This window comes from Oncorhynchus mykiss, chromosome 3, assembly GCF_057628025.1.
Source record: "Oncorhynchus mykiss isolate SJ-2025 chromosome 3, ASM5762802v1, whole genome shotgun sequence".
Lineage (NCBI taxonomy): Eukaryota > Metazoa > Chordata > Actinopteri > Salmoniformes > Salmonidae > Oncorhynchus > Oncorhynchus mykiss.
The window spans coordinates 60,780,891-60,805,137 of NC_143024.1; the positions used below are offsets into that span (position 1 = coordinate 60,780,891).

Genomic DNA, 24,247 nt, shown 5'->3' on the forward strand with positions numbered 1-24,247 from the left:
AAGGTTGATGTGAAAACGTTTTTTAAAAAACATTTCAGGACTGATATAGGCTTACCCACCTAGCCAACATCTGTACCTGAGAACATTTTAGAGCATGTCCACCAATGTGAAATCATCCACGAGCTCAATTTAGTTCCCAGCCAGCACCCGGAGAGTCAGGAACTCAGGGTGGCTTTTAAAGAACTCAAAACGTTCTCAGCATCTGTTGCTTCTCTCACTGGAACTGCCAGAGCATGCCCATGGCACAGCCAACATGGTTCACAGTCAGTTTAGCCTTGTTCTTGCCCACCACCTCCAACACTTGGTCTTCACCTTAGCAGGTGCCAAGCTGCTCTAGAACCTGGTCCCGGTTCACTGCACCCCCCATGCAGAAACCTGCAAAAGTAGAAGCTCCCAGTCACAGCTTGGAGCCAAAACAAGGCCATGGGGCCTAGTTCAAATGAGAATGGAATGCCACATCTTCAGAAGGTAACCACTGCCAAGATCAGGCCAACATAACTTAGAATCCACAGGGAAGGAGAAATGCCTGCATATTCCTTTGGTGAAACATCTGTAGAAAGAGAGCATTGTGCAAATTATAACAAAGATAAATACATATCTCCATAAAAAAACGAATAATGTGAAATTAAGTACATACCTAAACCATTCATTCATGCATCCAGCAACAATGTCACAAAAACATCTGACTGACAGTGATGGTGTCCTTATTCATATCTAACCAGCATGTCTATACAGTATAATTATAATATTACAAAATAATTTTCTTGGCAAATTCTTATCCCTCATCATTGGAAAATCGTGGTTTTGACTTAGACGATTAAACGCAACGACACGATTTACGACAGAGTTGAGAGGCCATTCGTGTGGGCGAACTAGAGCACAGACGTCACATCAAATTACGTTTTTATCAAAACCTACTGATTTCAGTACCCAAAGAATAGCCCGAAATTACACACGACATTGTTCTATCTAAAATATAGTTTATTAAATATAAACACGTAATTTAATATGACTTCGGAGCTCCAATTCGCCCACACTATTCGCTGCCCAACTTCATCGTAAATCATAGAGTTAAGTTTAGTCGGCTAGCCTTAGCATTGACATTAAAAGTGTGTCATGCTATTCACGTGAGGACAATGTCAACGTCCGTCCTGTTACGAAAACATCTTGCCGTTTAAGCGTTACTTTTCGAACACACCGATAGCGTTTTTGGGCAAAATAGTATGCAGCTTCATCTGGAAATGTATGCAACAAAAGTTCAACATTCACCTTCTGCTACCATTTCTGTCAAGCCGTTTACAGTTACGCACTGCAACGCAATGCTGCAAGGCAAACGCAGCGTTTCATTGGAAATTAAAGTAATTATGGTGTACAAAAATGCAGTGCCGGTGTGTTCCAAGTGTTAACTGGTGTAAATCTATTTTCGTTTCCGTTTGATCAAATTGTGAATTTGCATAGTTTCGTTAGGGAACACATACTCTGAAATGCATGTGCGCAATAACTAAATTCGCCTTTGCACTCCTAATCAACGCAATTTTTGGCAAAGAGTAACGACTGCAAAACTTAGTCCACTCTGTTCTTAACAGATTCTAATTTTGGGAACAGAAAACTGCATTGAGATCAAAGGTTTCACCAGTGAGGAAATTAGCCGAATTTAGGCCAAAACCATCTCGTTCCAGCTTATCCCACTGGGCTTCCCACTATCCCTCTCACTACTTTGTTGAAACGCCAAACGGAAGCTTCACATTTATGCATCCGGTGATTTAATTTTTTTTAAAATTGTGTTTATTTTATTTATTTTGTTTTAAACAGTATACACACAATAAGTATACACACAGACAATGATAACATATGCTAGGTGGTACAACAAATTACAGATTATACATAAACTTAAAAGAAACACACATCTTGATTGTTTTAGCAGCTTTCTTATTCGAAGAATGTAGAATGGTCTTAATGTACTGCTCGAATTCCGTATAGAAAATACGGAAGAGTGTTTTTTTTTTATTATTACATTTACATTGATGAATATGACATTTTGCCATAAGCACAATTAGATTCATGAGGTAAATTGTTTTTTATTTTTCCTTATTATAGCAGCACATTCTTCCATAAAAAAAAAAAGTAATCAAGAATATTAACAATTATAAAACTATGAATATCTTTCCATAATTTCTTTCCATGTAGACAATGCCAAAATAAATGCTAAACTGTTTCTGGATGCTCAACACAAAAAGTACAGTTAATGTTAATGTCTTTTTTGAGTTTCTTCGGGTAATGATTCGCAGGGCAATACTTATGGATCTTTCTGAAAGAGACCTCTTTGACCTTGTTAACAAGCAGGTATTTGTGTGGTAATAACCAGACTTTTTTTCCAACAGATATTATTGACAAATGTATTTCAGTAAGGTGTGACAAAAGGAATGAATACAATATCCCTTTGAATATTTTTCTTTTTACCTTTATTTAACTAGGCAAGTCAGTTAAGAACTAATTCTTAATTTCAATGACGGCCTAGGAACAGTGGGTTAACTGCCTGTTCAGGGGCAGACCGACAGATTTGTACCTTGTCAGCTCGGGGATTTGAACTTGTTTTGAACTTGTTTCTATACAAAATATCCTTATTGTTGCAAATGAAATACCTATGTGGGGGGAAATTATGTTTATATATTAACGACCACGCGAACGACCACGCTAAGAATACTTGTCTATGAAAAGCAGATAATTTTGTAGATATCTTATCAATGTTATAGTTACAAAGTAACATAAAATTGAAGCCACTGCATCCGGTGAAATATCTGTTTGTTGTGTCTGTGACTACCTTTTACCGTAATCCATGATCAAGTCCCTCATATAAATAACATGTAATCATTTTCTCCCCTAGTAGTCTATATTGTATGTACTCTACACAAGCAGCAGATAAACAGTAACTGAAGAAAAATATGATATTTTATACGTTTTTAGTGTTATAAGCAATCATCATAACACCCAAAATCCAGCCAGATGTACCAGTAGACTGTCAGCAGGTGTGAAATGTCGTCTTCTGCGCATATTTTTACCCAAAATGCTTTGACGTTTCCCGTCGCGCCATCTTTAGAAAACATTGTGGAAGAAGCGGTAGCCAAATGAAACTCGATTTCACCTTGTTGAGAATAACTAGCGTGAGATATTGGCCAACTGAGCTAATTTGTGTAGGTCAACTCTATAATGTCTACGCTATTGTACATTATGTCTATTTTAAATAACGTTGAATGAAAGGGAAGACTGAAATCTATCAAACAGTTAATTACGTTAGCGAGCTACTGCTGTTAGCTTGCAGGCCACAATTCGCATGAGCACAAGTCATTGCCTAGCAAGCTTGCTAGTTAGCGTGGACATTTCAGTTTGTATTGTGTTTACTCTAACTAAATATTAACGTTATTCATTCATGTTGATAAAGCTAGCTAGTTTTTCTTTCCTTTATCTTGCCCAGATTTTGCGCAGCCTGGTTTTTCTGCCAATTAATTGGCTAATACGCTATATTAGCCTGTAGAGATGGGTACTATTGTTGCATTTGTAAACAACTAGCGGCCTACGCTAACTAGCTAACTAACAGCAAAAAAACTTGTTTCAGCTATAGAAGTTTGATCATGGGAATCAAGGTTCAGCGTCCACGCTGCTTCTTTGACATTGGCATCAGTAACGTGCTGGGTAAGAAGGCTTAGGTTTTAATTTGGTCTTACCATCCCGTTTATCATATCTCTGAAATGTAGCTTAGAGACGCTTTACTAAAATATGCACTGACATGAACATGGTTTATTTTGCAGTTGGCAGAGTTGTGGTAGAATTGTTTTCTGATGTCTGTCCCAAAACATGTGAGAACTTTCGATGCCTCTGCACAGGTAATTGACTTTTTCTTGCCTTGGTCTGACATTGGTGTACCATATTTAGATTCTGTACATATTGTCATCTCTGTTTTGACTTAAACATTGCTTTCTGTGTAGGCGAGAAAGGAGTTGGAAAAGGTACACAAAAACCTCTGCATTACAAAGGATGCATATTCCACAGAATTGTGAAGGACTTCATGATTCAAGGAGGAGACTTCAGTGAAGGTATATGAAATATGCCTTAACCAAAGACAACAGTGGAAATGTTTTTTTGTTGTCGATGATATTCTAATATCTATCTATATTCCTTCTGTAAATCAGGCAATGGAAAGGGAGGGGAATCTATCTATGGTGGATTCTTTGAAGGTAGGACTATTTTACAGATACTTTTGTTAAATATTCTAATCAAAACCATCCTCAAGAACTAATGTCATGTCTGTGTCTCAGATGAAAGCTTCTCTGTCAAACATAACAAGGAGTACCTCCTGTCAATGGCAAACAGGGGCAAAGATACCAATGGATCACAGTTTTTCATGTAAGTCTATCAATGTTTTCATTTTTAATTGGCCTAGCTAGAATCAGTTGGTCATTCATTCATGAATTTAACATCTTGAGTGAACCTAACTTACAAAAATATGTTTTACTCTCATTCTAATCTTCTGCTCCATTTTTTTTTATTGGTCTACAGAACAACAAAACCCACACCACACTTAGATGGGTAAGTATAACATTTGGACAAGTATTGCAACTTAGTTGACCATTTGTATCTGCTTGAATTGTATTTTCATAATAAGAGCATGTTATATAAATGGTGATCTGTTCTTCGTTGTTATCACCTGTCATAACTTGCTTATTTTATTCTAGTGTCCATGTGGTTTTTGGCCAAGTGATCTCTGGACAAGAGGTCGTTCAGACAATGGAGAGTCAAAAGACAGATGCCGGCAGTAGACCATACGCTGAGGTGAAAGTTATGAACTGTGGCGAGCTCATTCCAAAATCGAAAGGTTTGTACGATTCAAAGAAATTTGGCAAGTTGTTTTAAGCTTGTTATTGCTTTAGATTGTAGGTCTTGGACTGTCTTATCGTCAGGATCAAAGCTTTTAAAGGTATCCTTAGCGCTGGTTAAGTGTCCTCTACTATTTACAGCAAAAAAAGAAGAGAAGAGAAGACAAAAGGCCATCTCCAGTGGCAGCGACAGCTCAAGTGACTCTGACAGTTCTGACGTCTCTTCTGAATCTGCAAGTGACTCTGATAAAGAATCCAAGAAACGGAAGAAGAGGCACAAGAAAGAGTCCAAGAAGAAGGACAAGAAACAGAAGAAGAAAGATAAGAAAGGGTTTGTACTGAAAACTGTTTTAATTGTTCTCCCACAACCACCTTCATTAAAGCATAGGTTTGAAGTCTGGTCTGTAATGTCTGTAGGTCTGAGCCCGGCAGTGGTGATGAGAAAGAGGAAGAGGTTACTTCTACGGTACGACCAGAGGAAATCCCTCCTATCCCAGAAAATAAGTTCCTTATGAGGAGAAGTCCTCAGCAGCAAAAAGAAGAGGCTGAGGCTGGAAAGGAGCGGGAAAAGGCTAGGGAGAGGGAAAAGCCTAGGGACAGGTGAGTTCATGGACAAGACAGAACAACATTTCATTCTGAACCTTTACAACTGGGAACTATATTCATTTAGATACATTTTTGTTTTGTTGCAGAATGTTTAATTGTCAGTCAACATATAAGAGGAGACTTCTGATGACAAGATCAGGCAGGACGATTAAAGGCAGAGGTCCAAGAGTAAGTGCACTATAGAACAAGTACAGTACTATCATACCATTTCTGCAAAACAAGGATCTAGAAAGTGAATGTCAATTTAATCTTTTACTTGCAGCGGTACCGAACTCCGTCACACTCCAGGTCAAGGTCAAGGGATCGTTTCCGACGCAGCGAGACTCCTCCACACTGGCGCCAGGAGATGCAGCGTGTACAAAGGGCACCAAGAGCATCCAGTGGAGACCGCTGGATCAAGGGTGATAAGTAAGTCTTACCTTTTTTTATTGTTAATATTCGAACGGTCAGTGCTGGACTGATCAGCTGATTTTACCTTTAACAGCCTGATCTAATTACATGGCTTCTCAAGTATTTCCTAATTTCTCCTATTGTCAAAAGGGATCATCAGCCAAGGGCCAGTTATTTAAGTTTTATTCAAAGAGTTAACTTGGACTCTGTGTTTCCTGTGGGGGTGACATTTCTCTGTATTTTTGTTGTAGGGGTGACATGACAGAGAGCAGGAATGAGAGTGGCAAAGCTCCAAGAGGAAGAGGGAGGAAGACTTCTGAAACCAAGCATGAAAACACTGCTGAAAACTCCAATCAAAACAGAGAGAAGGAGAAGAAAGGTCGCTCTCATAGATCCAAGAGCAAAGAAAATGACCCTAATAAAACTGAAGACAAGCATAACAAACACAAGGCAAAGAAGGCCAAATCTCGAAGCCGCAGTAGGAGCAAAGAGAAAAGTTGTAGGTCCAAAAGCAGAGAGAGGGATCAGAAACATGGCAAAAGTGATGATAAGAGGGGCCGCTCAAGAAGCAAGGACAGAAACCTAAATAAAGAGAGAGCCACAGAGTCTGGAACTCATGACTGTGATAGAAGTAAAGAACGCGCTAAACCCACTGAGGCTGACATTAAGAACAGAAAGGAGACAAAAGGGAGAAATGGTGAGAAGCTGAGGACAAAGTCTAGAAGCAAGGAGAGGAACTCTGGAAAGAACCGAAACCGATCTAACAGCAGAAGCAGGGACAGGGGGAGACGTGCCTCATCTCGAGACAAAGAGCAAGCACGGGACAGAGAGCGAGGTAGGGAGCGCAGTAAGAGCATGGAAAGACAGCACCACAGAGAGAGGGAGGACAAGAGGAGAGGTAGATCCAAGAGCAGAGAACGGACAAGGAGTCCAGACAAGAATAAGAGCAGGGACTCGCGTAGAGGCAGGCGCTCCAGGAGTAAGAGCAACAATAGAGACCATAGCAAAGACGGTTCATCTCATCAGAGGAAGAACAAAGACAGTGAAGACACTCACAGACGAAGGCGGTCCAAGAGCAGCAACTCGGAGAATAAAGGGAAGGACAGAAGTAGAAAGAGCCCCATCTCCAAGAAGAAAAGGGATGGCATCCCAGAAAAGGAGTCCTCTCACAAGTCCAAAGATGCAGGGAAAAACCCTGAGCGGAATCAAAAGTCAAAGAGCCAAGAGAAGGATAAAAACCACAGCAAGAAAAAGAAGTCCAGTTCTGATGATAGTGATTAGTCCACTAAATGTTCATTCCTGTCCATCCTTGAACATACAAATTAATGCGCTGATGCCTAATAATGTGTGAGGTTCTGATGTAGACCTATTTTAGACACTTGTTAGATATCACAACAGATCCAATTCTGGAATATTTGTACAAATTAAGATTTCATAAGATTTGACAGCGGCTAAAAGCCATTTTATGTTTTAGTTATTTTTTTTCCGCTGTCAGACTAATTTGACAAATGTTGGGAATGTAATGTTTATTAATGGTCGAGTAAGGAAGTGACTGAACAGGTGAGTGTTGGAAGGAACATTTTTGTCAGGTTTTATAAAAAATGTTCTCTTTCAGTCTGGTCTCCTACTGAGGGGACGTGATTCCATTGTGATAATTATAATGGAAGGGATGAGTTTGTCTTTCTGGGCTATATGCCTGACTCAAGTAATATTACATGTATGACTAATCATATGGTTATTTTCAACATTTTGATTGTTTAAATTACCAACAGTCTCATTGTGACAGAACATACTGTAAGTGAAACATATAAAATGGTTTTGTAAAAAAAAAAAAAAAAAAAACTTTCCTTTTTAGTATGCTGATATTTAAGTGGAGATGTCAGAAGGCTCAATTTGACTTGAAAGACAGGTAAGAGTGCAGACATTTTGTGAAATGATTGGGGTGTTAGATGCGTATACCGTTTAGTTATTTTTTCTTTTTTTTTTTACCTGTTTCAGGGAACCAGAACTTTTTATCTTGACCTCAGTCTCAAATTAGTTTTGTATAATTGTATCCATTTTTGTTAGTATTTTATGTTCTGATTTTCACCCATTACATCTTTCAAAATGTTTAAAATTCCTCACCAGAGCAATGTGTAAATACATTGCTGTGAAGTTCCATGTTAGTTCATACTAGGTGTTAAATTCCTGGGCATGACTTTCCTTTAAACTATAAATGAAAACCACTGGCTTTGTAAAAACGGGCCGAATTCAATATTCCCCAATGAACCATGTTTTAAAATAAAAGGATATGGTTAAAATGTTTGTTTTATTGCCTATAGATTGTTTATTATAATGTTTCACAGAGTGACAACTGATACAATAGATATAAAGATAACATTGACACGTCACATTTTAATCTGGGTGAATCTTATGTATTCAAATGAAACCGTTGCACTATATGTCCTGGTCCCAGATCTGTGCTTTAGCCAACTCTTGACTATCTTGGTCATGTAGGTACAGATCTAGGACCAGGCTAGAAATTATCAGCAGTTTCCCAATTTGTGCACTAGTTTTAATTGAATTGTGTGTATGTATATTATGTAAAATAACAAAACTAAAAATCTAATTTCAGAGACAGTTATACACTCTACATTTCCATATTTCTGAGATGAATCATCTTTGAGCGCTGAAAAGACTGCAATCATCCCACTAGGTCAGTCAAGTACTTGCCTATCAAGTGTGGGTTTTTTGAGTGTGAAATAAATGACATAATAGGGGGTATATCATAAATGCTTAGGAAATGCTGAATTCCATTGGTTTAATTGTTTTTCTAATCATGCTTCACCTGACCATGTTACTCTTTTCAACAGACGTTTACCATGTGAATCCAAGTCTTTTCTTGGATTGCTGAATATCACGTGTCTCATTCAGCTCTTTGACGTCCTGAGATCTACTGCCGACGTAATTGGGCATCTGGACACCAGTGTCATCTTGAACCAAGTAACTTGGCCTCACTCCTCCAAATATGGGGCCAAGACCACCTCCAATTCCCTCCCTGGCAGCTTTGCGGAGTGGGTGAATATTTCTCTTGGCCTCGGTGGCTGTATCGATCACATTGTTTGCATACTGCTGGAACTGCTTCTCCTCCACAGCAATGAGCTCTGCATTTTTGGTCTCAAAGTCCTGTTGTTGCTTTCTTATGTGCTGTTCCTTGGCACGTTTTTCAGCCTAAACAGCAAGATTTCAAATGTTAAATGAAATCTTATGTTGCTTCATTAGAAGTGTTGCTGTTGCTGACACATTCCACTACGTGTCATTGCGAAAATAGTTGACATACCAAAAATGATCAAGAATTGTAATCACGGAAAGGCAAAGTGCAAATCAAATCCAAACTCACCATTTGATGAATGTAGACGTCTTGTAAAGTTCTTCCATCCTCTTTCATTTTCAGTGCCTTCAGGTGTTGTTTTTCAATAAATATTCTGTCTGCTTCTTTCTTGGCATAAAGCATGTCAATAGCTCTCTCGTTGTGTTCTCTTTCCTTCTGCTCCTGTTCTTCTTTCTGGGGAAAAAAACCAAGCCAGTGTCATTGTGATAAGACATTTTTTGTCACATATAGACTGGCATATTCATTGATAAATATTAATTCTGAGTTTAATTTTGTGAGAATAATATTTTGAGCTTCCGATTGTCTCTTTGCTTGTGGTAGGGTGCACATGCCATACCATGGCTTCTCTGTGTGAGGCAATTGAGTCCAGCATAGCCATCCTCTTGTCATCTTTCTCCTTCTGCTGCTGTGCCTGTCTGGCATCCTGTTGAGCAATAGCCTTGGCGATGAGTTCCTCATTGTCCGTCTGCTCCTGCTGTTTTGCAGCCAGTTCATTCATGATCCCCCCCCTGTGCATTTGGACCTCTCTTAGGAGGGGAAAACGGTTTAGAAAATCTATGTCCATGAGACTTCCAGAATTGTAAGACTACTGTTGACTAGTGATGCCACAGCTATACAGCTATGCCACAGCTATACTCATTTCTTATTCTTATAGAATAATAATTATTCTTATAGACTTCAAATGTTTTATCGAACTGTTTACTTTCTCCTAATATGTCTACTTACCGGAACATCTCTTCCTCTTTGTCTTTCCTCAACTTCACCATTTTCTGTTTTGCATTTGCAAAAAGCCTCCTGCGCTCCTCTTCCATCTCTTGCTTTTGTGCCTCTATTGCTCTAATGATATCTCTGTTAGAGAGATGCTCCTTTTTAAATACAAATGCAGGATTAATTAACACACCCCCATGAATCTTGTAATATTGCTTTAGTGAGTGAGACATTTGAACATTGATAACATCCAAATACCTTACCATGTGAGCTTTCATGGTATTTCTCTTCTGCTCCTCTTTCTTTTGCTCCTGCATGCATTGCTCCCACAGAAAAAGCTCTTTTAGTCGCTGGAGTTCCTCTGCCTCTTTCTTGTTTTCCAGTTTCTCCCGTTCTCTATTCATCTCATGTTCCTTTGCCCTAATAAGGGGAAGAGACCATTCATCATACTAAACCATTGAGAGCATTCAGTCTATTCTATTTGGACTACATTTAAATTCATTTGACTCCAAGGTAGAGTATATGGTAGTCGATGGTATAGATATTCTATTCGATAACTGCTGCCAGGTTGTTAGGTTTCAGTGAGACTTACTGCTGTTTTAAGTCTTCTGCTGTGGCCTGGATGTCAAGCTTCCTCTGCAAAGCTTTCTGCTGCTCCTTTTGCAAAGCTTCATCCTCTCTACACTTAATGATAGCCATGATTTCCTTGTCCACATCTTTGGAGGTATCCTGCTTTCTCTGCTTCAGTTCTATCTGGGCCTCCCTTTCCTTCAGGACTTCTGTCAGCAAGAGTGCACGCTGGAAGAAATAACAATATTGCATTTATTCAATTTAACTCAAATGCATATTATAAAGAACACAGCATGTCTTCAGATGAAAAAAATAATTGCAGAAGACAATTTTAACTTATAAAAAATACAAACATGAAATCCTTTCACACGATCAGTCTCGTAGTACTGTTGAGTTTTGGCCTTTTCAATAGCTTCTTTCCTCTTTTGCGCCTGATATTTAGCCTCCTCAATATCCATCTGTTTCTTCTCATCTTCTTCAAGTTCCTCCCGAATCCTCTTTGCCTCCAGTTTCTTTTGTCTTTGTCCCTATGAAGTGAATGGCACATTTTACTCAAGTGGGTTGTGTAGAGAGATTGGGTTAAATGCGGAAGACACATTTCAGTTGAACGCTTTCAGTTGTACAACTGTCTAGGTATATCCCCTTTCCTTGTATTTTTTTTAGCCTAATGTTTTGTATGAGACTGTGATCCTGAGGCTGCCTGTGGGCACATGCACAGAGTAAGACATGTATAATAGCTACCATTATGCATTATGGTAAAAACAAACTAACAAAGATACTTACAGCTATTGTGTTAGACCAGAATTTTACCACCTCCTTGGACCTCAGGTGCATAGCTTCTCGTTGTTTGGTTGCTTCCTTTAGACTCTCGTTGTATTTATTCCCTTGATTCAAACTACCTTGAATTCGGAGCCATTCGGCTTTGGGCAAAACAGTGACTTGCCGAAGATCTGGTGGTTGCATTGCTTTTTTTTCCTCAACTGCTAGCGCTGATAATAGGAGAAATGAAATGGGAAAAAATACCAACAATGCTTATGGTATAACAATGTTATGCTGTGGTAGGCTATGCATAGATCTTGCTTAAACATTTTTACACCGAGCAAAATATGCGATATTAGCTACACTACAGTGACGTTACAAACCCATACATGCGTCAAGAGAGCAAGTAAACGAATAGGCTATGCAAGTAGTCAAACACACTTGTTTTGCTGGACCCACTCCTTCGACCAAACCGGACAACAGTCGCAGTTTCCATTTGATCTGAATGTATTTTGGTTTCAATCGTATGAATCTAAAAAAGAGCATTCAGAGCTCACAAAGTTGCATGGCACTTTTCTTGTCACTAGACAGTTTTACAACGTCGTTGTGTAAAAAAAAAAGTGCCTTTGACGGACTGTTTTCTGTAGGACTGTATCCAGTAACGATGGACACATTTGTTGCAATGTATCCTAGCAACGCCTTTGCGGCCGGATACCAGCTGCGTAGAGCGGAGACCTGGGAACACACAGAGACCAATCAGAATGCGAGTGATCGAAGAACCACGGTCAAGTAAAAAATCCATTGTCTCCCACCAGATGGTGTCATTTCTACGCGGAAAAATAAAGCAAAGATTGTCTGGATGCAATACAGATGTAATATGAATGGCTTTGGATTCTGAATTGGAGCCTATTCAGATGTTATTTGGTGTAATGTTATTCCGTTTGATTATTATTTCTTGTGGCTGTTGGGGCAAATGTTTTTCTTCACTTTTTTTGATGGAGAAATGTGATTTGTGGAATTCCTAGATTACTTACATTTGTTTTACGTTTCACACATTTCTGTAGAGGTAATTTCTATTTTTTTCTGTTGATGGTTACATTGTATTTCATATGATTGCCTACATGTATAGACAATTCAAATAGCTAGATATGCATTCAATACAATACACAGACCACTAGATAAATAATTTCGGCTAAGTGCATAGATCGGCTAACTGCATAGCCATAGAAAGACTGGGTAAAGGTAGGCGTGGTGTTTCACTCTAGAGCTTTATTCGAGGTAATGAACAGAGAAGGGCCTGTCATGTGATTGGCTTAACACATTCAAACACCCCAATTAGACTAGCACAGACTTTGAAAGCTGGCTCACTAAATTTGAACTCATATTCTTGAGAAATCAGCTACGATTATATCACGTTTAGGAAAGGGAGGCATGCACAGAAATTAAATTGTTCTTCAGTTTCGAATAACATTTTCATTTAAAACTCAGTCAGCAGAATTGTATCACTACTGTACAACATTGCCGGTTGATGATCGTATCGTATTTCTGGTCCGACAAGTTATATCAAAGTAATTTCTGTGGTTAAAGCAAAGACTGAAGATGAAGCGAGACATTTCACTCGCTGTTTAAATCTGGTTCATATAAATAAATTAAGCAGACCAGACCCAGCTGCTAATGCATGGGTGCCACCCCTTAAGCAGACAGGAACTGTGACAATTTTTTTCAATAGTAAACGGCCTGAGTGGGACATCTAAATTCATCCACCATTGTTGTAGCCTATCTATGCTTCTCTATCTATGGCCTCTCGTTGTTTCAGCATCCACGTCAGAAACTGGAGATGAGAAGAGGCGGGTTTACTGAATGGGGCAGTCCTTATCCGAAATGTTCATTCAAAACCAACTGAATTGAGAACTTCTCAGTGTCTGTCCACCAGCAGTTTACATAAAGGTTCCCCATCTCTGAAATTGTCCGTAGCTGTTGAGAACAGAAAAATGGCCCCAATATCCATTAAACGCATTTTAATCAGTGAAAGTGTTGATCCTTGTTGTAAGAAGATCCTGCAAGAAAATGGAATCCAAGTTACGGAGAAGCAAAACATGAGTAAGGATGACTTGATTGCAGAGATCAAGGTAGGGGTTTACATATTTTCCTAATTTTGCATCCATTACATTTTTGTTGCACAATGTCTATCTAAAATGTGCAACAACCATTTCACAGTTGGCATCTAATTTATAATACGGAAAAAGTATATCGCGTTTGGTCATTGGTTGAATAACCTCGTGTCTCTGAAGTAACACGCAACGATTTCTGCGTTTCAGAAAACAGTATATTATTTAAATCCGTTGCAGTTTAGATGATAAAAGCAAGGTCTTGCTTGTGCGTTCCTATCTGGTGTCGATCATTAGTACCGCCTTCTTGGGAATCTGATGCAACTGCGCCAGAGATTTACAGATGTCCCTCGTTTGGCCGATTTAAACACCAGGATCACATTTAGACCGGGTTTTTTTAAAATCTTTTCTACCTAGTACTTTCAAAAGTTGGACTATACATCAATTACATCAGCCCAAAGGCTGCTAATCTGACACCATGTAATGCCCAAATCAATCATTTCAATGAGTTTGATGCATGCACAAATTACAACTGTAAGGTCATAAATAACTTCTTCAAACTACTCCAATGAACAACAGACGATTGTCATGCAATGTCACTATGCAATTCATTTTGTCTGTTCATTCCCTCTCCAGGACTATGATGGCCTTGTCGTTAGATCTGCAACAAAGGTGACAGCTGATGTCATCAATGCTACTGGTAACCTCCAAATCATTGGAAGAGCTGGGACTGGCGTTGACAACGTAGATGTAGATACTGCCACTAAAAAGGGCATAATTGTCATGAAGTAAGTGTAATTCAAAATAAATTCTGAGTTTATGCATGTGTGTGTAGTTTCAATGCAGTTTTGTTTAAAATCAAATCACCACAGATCTGGCTTTTCCCTAAACATTAGACTATTGTGTAAATTTCTATTTTTTTTAGCACACCAAGTGGCAACACCATCAGTGCTGCAGAGCTGACATGTACCCTTTTGATGAGCCTCTCAAGGTAAGACACTACAACAGATGAAAACAGAATACCTCTGTGTATTTCATTGCACTATACAGAAAGTATCCTGACCCCTTGACTCCTTCCACATTTTGTTAAATTACAGCCTTATTCTAAAAATGTAGCTTTTTTTCTTTCTACACACAATACCCCTAAATGACACCGAAAACAGGTTGACATTTTTGCTAATGTATTAAAAATAAAAAACATACCTTATTTACATAAGTATTCAGACCCTTTGCTATGAGACTTAATTGAGCTCAGGTGCATCGTGTTTCCATTGATCATCCTTGATGTTTCTTCAACTTGGTTGGAGTGCACCAGTGGTAACTTCAACTGATTGGACATGATTCGGAAAGTTACACACCTGTCCTAGATAAAGGTCCCACAGTTGACAGTATATGTCAGAGCAAAAACCAAACCATGAGGTCAAAGGAATTGTTTGAAGAGCTCCGAGACTTGATTGTGTCGTGGCACACATCTGGGTAAGGGTACCAAAAAATGTCTGCAGTATTGAAGGTGGCCAAGAAGAGTGGCCTCCATCATTCTTAAATGGAAGAGGTTTAGAATGACCAAGACTTCCTAGAGCTGGCTGCCTGGCCAAACTGAACAATTGGGGGAGAAGGGCCTTGGTCAGGGAGCTGACCAAGAACCCGATGGTCACTCTGAGTGAGCTCCAGAGTTCCTCTGTGGAGATGGGAGAACCTTCCAGAAGGACAACCATCTCTGCAACACTCCACCAATCAGGCCTTTACGGTTGAGTGGCCAGACGGAAGGCACTCCTCAGAAGGCAAATGACAGCCCGCTTGGAATTTGCCAAAAGGCACCTGAAGACTCTGACCACAAGATTCTCTGGTCTAATATAATCAAGATTGAACTATTTCTGCCTGAATGCCATGCGTCTCATTTGGAGGAAACCTGGCACCATCCCCACGTTGAAGCACTGTGGTGGTAGCATCATGCTGTGGGGATGTTTTTCAGCGGCAGGGACTAGGAGACTAGTCCGGTTAGAGGGAAAGATGAACGGTGCAAAGTACAAAGTTCCTTGATGATAAACCTGCTCAGGACCTCAGACTGGGATGAAGGTTCACCTTCCAACAGGACAATGACCCTAAGCACACAGCCAAGACAACACAGGAGTGGCTTCGGGACAAGTATCTGAATGAGCTTGAGTGGCCCAGCCAGAGCCCGGACTTGAACCTGATCTAACATCTCTGGAGAGACCTGAAAATGGCTGTGCTGCGACGCTCCTCATCCAACCTGACAGCTTGAGAGGATCTGCAGAGAGGAATGGGAGAAACTCTCCATATACAGGTGTGCCAAGCTTGTAGCGTCATAACCAATACTTGAGGCTGTAATAGCTGCCAAAGGTGCTTCAACAAAATACTGCGTAAAGGGTCTGCATACTTATTTAAATTAGCTAACATTTCTAAAAACCTGTTTTTGCTTTGTCAATATGAAGTATTGTGTGTAGATTGAGGGATTATTTTGTTCTATCCATGTAAAAAAAGCTGTAATGTAACAATGTGGAATAAGTCAAGAGGTCTGTATACAGTGGGGCAAAAAAGTATTTAGTCAGCCACCAATTGTGAAAGTTATCCCACTTAAAAAGAGGAGGCCTGTAATTTTCATCATAGGTACACTTCAACTATGACAGACAAAATGAGAAAAAAAATCCAGAAAATCACATTGTAGGATTTTTAATGCATTTATTTGCAAATTATGGTGGAAAATAAGTATTTGGTCACCTACAAACAAGCAAGATTTCTGGCTCTCACAGACCTGTAACTTCTTCTTTGAGGCTCCTCTGTCCTCCACTCGTTACCTGTATTAATGGCACCTGTTTGAACTTGTTATCAGTATTAAAGACACCTGTCCAAAACCTCAAACAGTCACACTCCAAACTCCACTATGGCCAAGACCAAAGAGCAGTCAAAGGACACCAGAAACAAAATTGTAGGCCTACACCAGGCTGGGAAGACTGAATCTGCAATAGGTAAGCAGCTTGGTTTGAAGAAATCAACTGTGGGAGCAATTATTAGGAAATGGAAGACATACAAGACCACTGATAATCTCACTCGATCTGGGGCTCCACGCAAGATCTCACCCCATGGGGTCAAAATGATCACAAGAACGGTGAGAAAAAAATCCCAGAACCACACGGGGGGACCTAGTGAATGACCTGCAGAGAGCTGGGACCAAAGTAACAAAGCCTACCATCAGTAACACACTACGCCGCCAGGGACTCAAATCCTGCAGTGCCAGACGTGTCCCCCTGCTTAAGCCAGTACATGTCCAGGCCCGTCTGAAGTTTGCTAGAGAGCATTTGGATGATCCAGAAGAAGATTGGGAGAATGTCATATGGTCAGATGAAACCAAAATATAACGTTTTGGTAAAAACTCAACTCGTTGTGTTTGGAGGACAAAGAATGCTGAGTTGCATCCAAAGAACACCATACCTACTGTGAAGCATGGGGGTGGAAACATCATGCTTTGGGGCTGTTTTTCTGCAGAGTGACCAGGACGACTGATTCGTGTAAAGGAAAGAATGAATGGGGCCATGTATCGTGAAATTTTGAGTGAAAACCTCCTTCCATCAGCAAGGGCATTGAAGATGAAACGTGGCTGGGTCTTTCAGCATGACAATGATCCCAAACACACCGCCCGGGCAACGAAGGAGTGGCTTCGTAAGAAGCATTTCAAGGTCCTGGAGTGGCCTAGCCAGTCTCCAGATCTCAACCCCATAGAAAATCTTTGGAGGGAGTTGAAAGTCCGTGTTGCCCAGCAACAGCCCCAAAACATCACTGCTCTAGAGGAGATTGTTACGTTCCCCAGTTTGTGTTGTAGTTTGTGTATTTGCATGCGTTTTATTTCAGGAAATGGCTTCCTGAAATTCCTCAAGCAGCTGATTGGTCGACTACAGGGCTAATTGGAGAGCTGACACCGCCCCCTCGTCAAGACGCAGCTGTCTCCAATTACTCATTCCTTCTGAAGCTATATAAAAGCTAGTGTTCTGTTCAGGAGAGAGAGAGATTTGGAGGTAGGGATTGCTGAGAGATTTTGCTAAAGAGATTTTGCTAAAGAGATTTTGCTAGAGAGATTTTGGAGGTAGGGATTGCTGAGAGAGATTTTGCTAGAGAGATTTTGGAGGTAGGGATTGCATGGAGAGATTTTTGGAGGTAGGGATTGCATAGAGAGATTTTTGGAGGTAGGGATTGCTTAGAGAGATTTTGGAGGTAGGGATTGCTTAGAGAGATTTTGGAGGTAGGGATTGCTGAGAGAGACGTTGCTGAGGTCATTGCAGAGTGATTGTTTGTGATAGAGAGTTTTTGCTAGAGGTTGATTTTGCTGGGAGTTCATTGCTGAGAGTGGGTATGTTCTGTGAGTTTGTTGCTCAGGTAGAGCTTATTTGATGTCCTCTGTTTCTTAGTTTGTTTGTAAAATTGTTTAATATTCTGTTTCATTTGTTCCCAGGGGGAAAGGGGAAGGCACCTTGGGAGTGCTTAGGCAAGAGGCCCGCGGGCATACATATACCCATAGTATATTCACTGTCTAGGCACACTAGGTAAGACCTGGGCGGACCACTCCCTGTATTTTGGTTAGGGCACCAGGGGGTGCTAAATTAGGTAAGTAGTGGGTAGGCAGGTAAGATAGGAGAGGGGGGGCTTTGAGATTTACTTTCTTTGCTTTGGTTCCGTCCAGCCCCTTTTCCCCATATTACCATGTAAAGGAATAAAGTCCTTGTAAATGGTACCACATTCTGTCTGTTGTCATTCTTGCTCGCACCTACGGTCCATACCTTTTTCACATCACAAAGAGTTTAGTTGTAGCAGGGTGTTGTGTTCCCTCTTCATAGAGGCGTGCGTAACAGAGATCTACATGGAGGAATGGGCCAAAATACCAGCAAGTGTGTGAACCTTGTGAAGACTTACAGAAAACGTTTGACCTCTGTCATTGCCAACAAAGGGTATATAACAAAGTATTGAGAAACTTTTGTATTGACCAAATACTTATTTTCCACCTTAATTTGCAAATAAATTCATAAAAATCCTACAATGTGATTTTCTGGATTTTTTTTCTCATTTTGTCTGTCATAGTTCACTATGATGAAAATTACAGGCCTCATCTTTTTAAATGGGAGAACTTGCACAATTGGTGGCTGACTAAATACTTTTTTGCCCCACTGTACTTTCCGAATGCATTGTCCTTCTCATACATTTACAGAAAAATTTGATTAACTCCATTCAAAATCATTATCTTCCTAGACATGTGCCACAAGCAGCTATGTCCATGAAGGCAGGGAACTGGGATCGTAAAAAGGTTGAGTATTTTGGTTTCCCTCATTAGCAGTTTCAATTTGACACACAAAGCAATTACTGTCGCGTGGTCTACCCCAGTGTTCAGCCAGTCATCACTAATCAAATCTGATCTTTAAATCTGTGTAGTCTCACGCTCCTCAGGGACCTGGATCAAAGTTGTGTTAATGATTTCGCAGTTCATGGGTGCAGAGATGTATGGCAAAATACTTGGAATAGTTGGACTTGGAAGAATTGGAAAGGAAGTTGCCACCAGAATGCAGTCCTTTGGCATGAAGGTCAGTTCAAAATCCTGTGAAAAGTAAAAAGAATCTTTCAAAGCTGCCTACTGTAGTATTATCATCTAAATACTAACTGAATTTGCTTTCGACAGACCATCGGCTATGATCCAATCACTCCTCCTGAGGTGACTGCTACCTGGGGGGTGGATCAGATGTCCCTGGAACAGCTGTGGCCCCAGTGTGATTACATCACCGTCCACACGCCCCTCATGCCTTCTACAGCTGGTGAGTTTTACAGAAGTGTCATGGTTGTGGTACTGGAGGGTGAAAAGCGCTTTTCCACTTGAGGTAAAGTTGTTTCTCCTAGGACTACTGAACGACACCTCATTTGCTAAGTGCAAGAAAGGTGTAAAGGTCGTGAACTGTGCACGCGGGGGCATCATCGATGAGGATGCTCTCCTCAGAGCTTTGGAGTCTGGACAGTGTGGAGGGGCTGGCCTTGATGTTTTTGTTGAGGCAAGAATATCACATCACTTAAACCACCCAAACATTAAGTTCCATTTTGGTATTACTTGTCTACCCCTGTATTGACATTCACTAACATCATGGTATTCCATTCTTTCCCAGGAACCCCCAAAGAACCGTGCCCTGGTGAACCATCCCAATGTGATTAGCTGTCCTCATTTGGGTGCCAGTACAAAGGAGGCCCAGGCACGCTGTGGACAGGACATCGCTCTGCAGATTGTGGACATGGTGATGGGCAAGGGCTTGGTTGGAGCAGTAAGTATAAGGGCACAGGGCGAGACCCAGATGTAGACACGGGAGGCAGATGGTTCAAGTCTCTGATATTTATTATAATCTAAGGGGCAGGCAAGAGAACGGTCATGGACAGGTAAAAGATCATAACCAGGTCAGAGTCCAGGAGGTACAGAGTGGCAGGCAGGCTCGAGGTCAGGGTAGGCTATATGGTCAGGCAGGCGGGTTCAGAGTCAAGGCAGGCAAGGGTAAAAACCGGGAGGACTAGCAAAAGAGCGAATTGAAAGAGCACTGAAAAACACGCTGCTTGAGAAGATGAACGGGGAACACTGAAATAAATACCAGGGACGGGTGACACCTGGAGTTGAGTGCAGACAATCACAAAGACGGGTGAAACCGATCAGGGCGTGACAGTGAGTTCTACACTTTTCTATTACGGTCAAGCAAATGCCTATCGGTGACTGATTCTAATGGGTTCTTTCTTTTGATGGTTTCACTGTTGCAAGAGTTTAAAAAAAAAAAGAACTGCTTTCAGACCTTGAAAACAACGTAACCCTCAAAATTGTTCAAAGTATTCTGATGGTTTCATTGCAAGAATGTATATTCAATATTGAGTCATACTTGGCAACACAAATAGTTTTCCACATGAAGTGTTGTAAAACTGGTTGCCTTACTTGTGAAATTTCATAGGGGAAAAACAATGCAGCTCAATACAATAGATCTTGATTATCTTAACGAAGCACAAACCACATTTGATTGGTCACATTACATGTGGTGTGTGTGTGTGCAGGTGAATGCCCAGGTTTTGGCAAGCACATTCTCCCCTGGGTCTCACCAGTGGATCAAACTTGGAGAGGCCGTAGGAGTTGTGCTGAAATCATGCACCACCTCTAAACAGCCCTTCAGCCAAGTCCAAATCACAACTCAAGGTAAGCACTGCAAGGCATTAGACTGTCCTTATATTCTTCAATTGCTTAATTTTTTTTCTGAAATTGCTGAACTGGCTTGATAAATTTACATTTTGCGGGAAAGCCTGTCAACATTTCATAACCAGTCTTCTCAGAAAAGTGATTGGAAGGGAAAGGAGACTTTGGATGCCATTCTGGCATACAGGTATTAGGGGCAGGTTGTGTTGTGCTCTTTGGTTTGTCTCCCCCTTGTGGTATAATCTTGCATATCAAACTGAACGTGGTTTCTTTTTTGTTATTATCACAAACTAGGAGACTGCTTGAAAGGTTCCTCTGGTTACATGACTTCAGCAGTGATGGTTGGATTACTTACTGATGTTTCCAAGAGTTGCCCCAACCTGGTCAATTCACTGACCCTGGCCAAGGAATCTGGAATCAAGGTAAAATGGCCCGCATTGACACTTGGCTAAAGGCCATATTCTGTTAATAACTTGTGTAATAGAGTAATTTATTAATGTCTTGAGTAACAAGATTATTTATCAGATTGACTGTTTTTAAATCTCAGGTAACCAGAAATCACAGTGAGGGTTTGACTCAAGGTGCATGTGAGGTTGAGATCTCTGTCAACGGCTCCAGCTACAGAGCTACTGGTTCAGTCCAGGGAGGTGCACCAGTCTTGTTGGAGCTGAACCACAGCGTGTTCCGACAGCCTGTCTCTCTCACTGGCAACCTGCTGTTCTTAAAGGCCACGGCTTCTCCTCAGCTCCTGCCCTCCGTAACCGGTGAGAAATTAATTTGACATTGTAACCTCACGATTGACTTATCGAAATCACAGGAGCTATAATCCCTCTATGCAGCACTAGGTATAGCCCTTTCTCGCTACTTGAATGATACAAATTTTCAGTATGCAGTCTTAACCCATACTTTTTCTGCCTTTTCACATCAGGATGTGTTTACACTGAACTAGCACTTGACAGCAAGCTTCTCTCCGGCTGTAAATGGCAGATGACCAGAATAACTTAATTTATTTTAAACGAGCTCTCTCCCACTCTTTCCTCAGGTTTGCTGGCCACGGCAGGGGTGGAAATGGAGTCATTCAGTGCCCCTGCAACTCGTAGTGGAGATCAGTGGTATTGTGTGGGGTTATCCTCTCTCTTGGGGGACCTTGGTGCTTTAAAACCTTTGGTGAAAGAAGCAGCACAGCTCTCTGTGTAAATGGCAGTGAGAGCATTGTTACAATGCTGAGGGACCAGTAGAGCATTCCAATGTCTAAAATTAATTAATCAAAATGGTTTCTTGGCGTTTTAACATTGCAATACTTGGTTTACAACACAAACACGTAGAAGTTACTAAAAATGCACCTCTGTCATTTCTATTGTAGAGATGCTGGCTATATGTAATAAATAATCAAATTGTTACATTATTACACTGGTTTATATTTTGTTGTATTCTCCCTTTGTCTGTTTTTGGTAAATGTTCTCAATGAAAACACACCAGGAGGAGGGTAGCTGAAATGGGGAAACAAAAAACAACTCCTCTCAACCTGCCAATAAACTCGAATGCATTTGCTGTGCATCCTTGGTTTCTATGGTGACTAGTCTATTACTAGTATTTGGTATTCCCTTGGGTGCAATAAAGACAGCAGATGTTATGTTACAGACTACCAGCCTCTTAGTAATTTAGATTTTTTTTAAACAACAAAAACATTTTAAACCGTGAAGGTTGAAGTCAAATTTCCATCACTTAGATGATTCTACGTTGTAGTGAGGTTGTAAACCACAATTGGTGTTAGTCAAGGTTTGACGTCGAGCTTGTTCCTGGCACCACTACAATCTCGTGTTAGACTATGCAATCTAAATCCATATTCGGCTAAAACTGCCAACTGCCAGTGGTTCTTTGCAGTGGGGGGAAATCCTCAATTAAATTTAAATAGGCTGCCAACCATATCGTTTTTTGGTTCACTTGTGGTATTGGAGTCTCCTTGTGCGCATCGATGCTATGTTTAGGCTCATTCTCCATGGTAGGAGAATGCGTGTCCAGGAAATAACTGGAATGCTAATAATAAAGCTAAGCAGACGGCTTTAGTTTCTGGGAAGCTGACTGGAGTAATATGGAGCAGGATACACAAGAGCGGGAAGAGAATCTGACAGGTATGCTGCCACCGTCCTGAGCTAATTTAAGGTAACTCTCTGCGAATCCTCGTCAGAGCGCTCAAACAAAAGCACAGCGCCGGTTTAGTACAGAAAGTGCCATTATATGGTGGAAAGGTACGCGTGAACGAGGGACTGTTGCGTTGAAGATTAATGATTGTAATCGAATGATTTAGGAATATGAAGTTGTGTGCTGCTGATTATGACATGAGACACTTCATTTCCCGTCCTCGTAGCCTACACATGCGTGGATAGATATAAATAGCCCTAATGTTTTAGCCTATGTTTGTAATAGTGTGACTGTACAGATGAACGCCTATATATATATATATATATATATATATATATATACATATACAGTGCCTTGCGAAAGTATTCGGCCCCCTTGAACTTTGCGACCTTTTGCCACATTTCAGGCTTCAAACATAAAGATATAAAACTGTATTTTTTTGTGAAGAATCAACAACAAGTGGGACACAATCATGAAGTGGAACGACATTTGTTGGATATTTAAAACTTTTTTAACAAATCAAAAACTGAAAAATTGGGCGTGCAAAATTATTCAGCCCCTTTACTTTCAGTGCAGCAAACTCTCTCCAGAAGTTCAGTGAGGATCTCTGAACGATCCAATGTTGACCTAAATGACTAATGATGATAAATACAATCCACCTGTGTGTAATCAAGTCTCCGTATAAATGCACCTGCACTGTGATAGTCTCAGAGGTCTGTTAAAAGCGCAGAGAGCATCATGAAGAACAAGGAACACACCAGGCAGGGCCGAGATACTGTTGTGAAGAAGTTTAAAGCCGGATTTGGATACAAAAAGATTTCCCAAGCTTTAAACATCCCAAGGAGCACTGTGCAAGCGATAATATTGAAATGGAAGGAGTATCAGACCACTGCAAATCTACCAAGACCTGGCCGTCCCTCTAAACTTTCAGCTCATACAAGGAGAAGACTGATCAGAGATGCAGCCAAGAGGACCATGATCACTCTGGATGAACTGCCGAGATCTACAGCTGAGGTGGGAGACTCTGTCCATAGGACAACAATCAGTCGTATATTGCACAAATCTGGCCTTTATGGAAGAGTGGCAAGAAGAAAGCCATTTCTTAAAGATATCCATAAAAAGTGTTGTTTAAAGTTTGCCACAAGCCACCTGGGAGACACACCAAACATGTGGAAGAAGGTGCTCCGGTCAGATGAAACCAAAATTGAACTTTTTGGCAACAATGCAAAACGTTATGTTTGGCGTAAAAGCAACACAGCTCATCACACTGAACACACCATCCCCACTGTCAAACATGGTGGTGGCAGCATCATGGTTTGGGCCTGCTTTTCTTCAGCAGGGACAGGGAAGATGGTTAAAATTGATGGGAAGATGGATGGAGCCAAATACAGGACCATTCTGGAAGAAAACCTGATGGAGTCTGCAAAAGACCTGAGACTGGGATGGAGATTTGTCTTCCAACAAGACAATGTTCCAAAACATAAAGCAAAATCTACAATGGAATGGTTCAAAA

At 40.6% G+C, this 24,247-nt stretch overlaps 3 protein-coding genes across 4 annotated transcripts; 2 read left to right on the forward strand and 1 right to left on the reverse strand.

The window, feature by feature from the left end:
* Nucleotides 1–3,057: 3,057 nt before the first annotated feature.
* LOC110520090 (peptidyl-prolyl cis-trans isomerase G) lies at nucleotides 3,058–9,356 on the forward strand. Of its 2 annotated transcripts, XR_016494740.1 has the most exons (15): nucleotides 3,058–3,191; nucleotides 3,614–3,690; nucleotides 3,807–3,881; nucleotides 3,984–4,091; nucleotides 4,188–4,232; nucleotides 4,314–4,401; nucleotides 4,555–4,584; nucleotides 4,731–4,870; nucleotides 5,013–5,202; nucleotides 5,289–5,471; nucleotides 5,564–5,645; nucleotides 5,740–5,885; nucleotides 6,119–7,776; nucleotides 8,482–8,562; nucleotides 8,720–9,356. XR_016494740.1 is itself a non-coding variant. In XM_021597127.3 (13 exons), the coding sequence occupies exons 2-13, from the start codon at nucleotides 3,630–3,632 to the stop codon at nucleotides 7,146–7,148; spliced, it is 2,178 nt and encodes a 725-aa protein (XP_021452802.2). In that variant the 5' UTR covers nucleotides 3,058–3,191; nucleotides 3,614–3,629; the 3' UTR covers nucleotides 7,149–8,167. The 2 variants fall into 2 exon arrangements, 1 of the variants encoding a protein (XP_021452802.2); XM_021597127.3 differs by lacking the exons at nucleotides 8,482–8,562; nucleotides 8,720–9,356 and having other exon boundaries at nucleotides 6,119–8,167.
* Nucleotides 8,631–12,235, reverse strand: cfap210 (cilia and flagella associated protein 210). Its single transcript, XM_021597129.3, has 9 exons — nucleotides 11,716–12,235; nucleotides 11,299–11,504; nucleotides 10,869–11,042; nucleotides 10,538–10,743; nucleotides 10,209–10,365; nucleotides 9,964–10,103; nucleotides 9,575–9,764; nucleotides 9,247–9,411; nucleotides 8,631–9,077 (listed from the first exon to the last, which is right to left on the reverse strand). Exons 1-9 carry the CDS (start codon nucleotides 11,768–11,770, stop codon nucleotides 8,724–8,726), a joined length of 1,647 nt encoding a protein of 548 aa, XP_021452804.2. The 5' UTR covers nucleotides 11,771–12,235; the 3' UTR covers nucleotides 8,631–8,723.
* Nucleotides 12,121–21,997, forward strand: phgdh (phosphoglycerate dehydrogenase). Its single transcript, XM_021597128.3, has 12 exons — nucleotides 12,121–13,403; nucleotides 14,019–14,170; nucleotides 14,308–14,373; nucleotides 18,639–18,693; nucleotides 18,869–18,967; nucleotides 19,063–19,195; nucleotides 19,278–19,426; nucleotides 19,538–19,690; nucleotides 20,457–20,595; nucleotides 20,887–21,014; nucleotides 21,140–21,356; nucleotides 21,635–21,997. Exons 1-12 carry the CDS (start codon nucleotides 13,266–13,268, stop codon nucleotides 21,787–21,789), a joined length of 1,584 nt encoding a protein of 527 aa, XP_021452803.2. The 5' UTR covers nucleotides 12,121–13,265; the 3' UTR covers nucleotides 21,790–21,997.
* The last annotated feature ends 2,250 nt before the right edge of the window (nucleotides 21,998–24,247 follow it).

What these genes read in the sequence shown, in the direction of transcription:
- cfap210 (XM_021597129.3), bottom strand. Translation starts at nt 11,770, where the DNA reads ATGGAAACTGCGACTGTTGTCCGGTTTGGTCGAAGGAGTGGGTCCAGC. An exon ending in ATCGTGTGAAAGGATTTCAT is followed by an intron (nt 10,744 to 10,868) that starts GTTTGTATTTTT and finishes TATTTCTTCCAG; the next exon opens with CGTGCACTCTTGCTGACAGA. An exon ending in GCAGAAGACTTAAAACAGCA is followed by an intron (nt 10,366 to 10,537) that starts GTAAGTCTCACT and finishes TCCCCTTATTAG; the next exon opens with GGCAAAGGAACATGAGATGA.
- phgdh (XM_021597128.3), top strand. Translation starts at nt 13,266, where the DNA reads ATGGCCCCAATATCCATTAAACGCATTTTAATCAGTGAAAGTGTTGAT. An exon ending in AAGGGCATAATTGTCATGAA is followed by an intron (nt 14,171 to 14,307) that starts GTAAGTGTAATT and finishes TATTTTTTTTAG; the next exon opens with CACACCAAGTGGCAACACCA. An exon ending in GCAAGGGCTTGGTTGGAGCA is followed by an intron (nt 19,691 to 20,456) that starts GTAAGTATAAGG and finishes GTGTGTGTGCAG; the next exon opens with GTGAATGCCCAGGTTTTGGC.
- LOC110520090 (XM_021597127.3), top strand. Translation starts at nt 3,630, where the DNA reads ATGGGAATCAAGGTTCAGCGTCCACGCTGCTTCTTTGACATTGGCATC. An exon ending in CTATGGTGGATTCTTTGAAG is followed by an intron (nt 4,233 to 4,313) that starts GTAGGACTATTT and finishes TCTGTGTCTCAG; the next exon opens with ATGAAAGCTTCTCTGTCAAA. An exon ending in CGCTGGATCAAGGGTGATAA is followed by an intron (nt 5,886 to 6,118) that starts GTAAGTCTTACC and finishes TTTTTGTTGTAG; the next exon opens with GGGTGACATGACAGAGAGCA.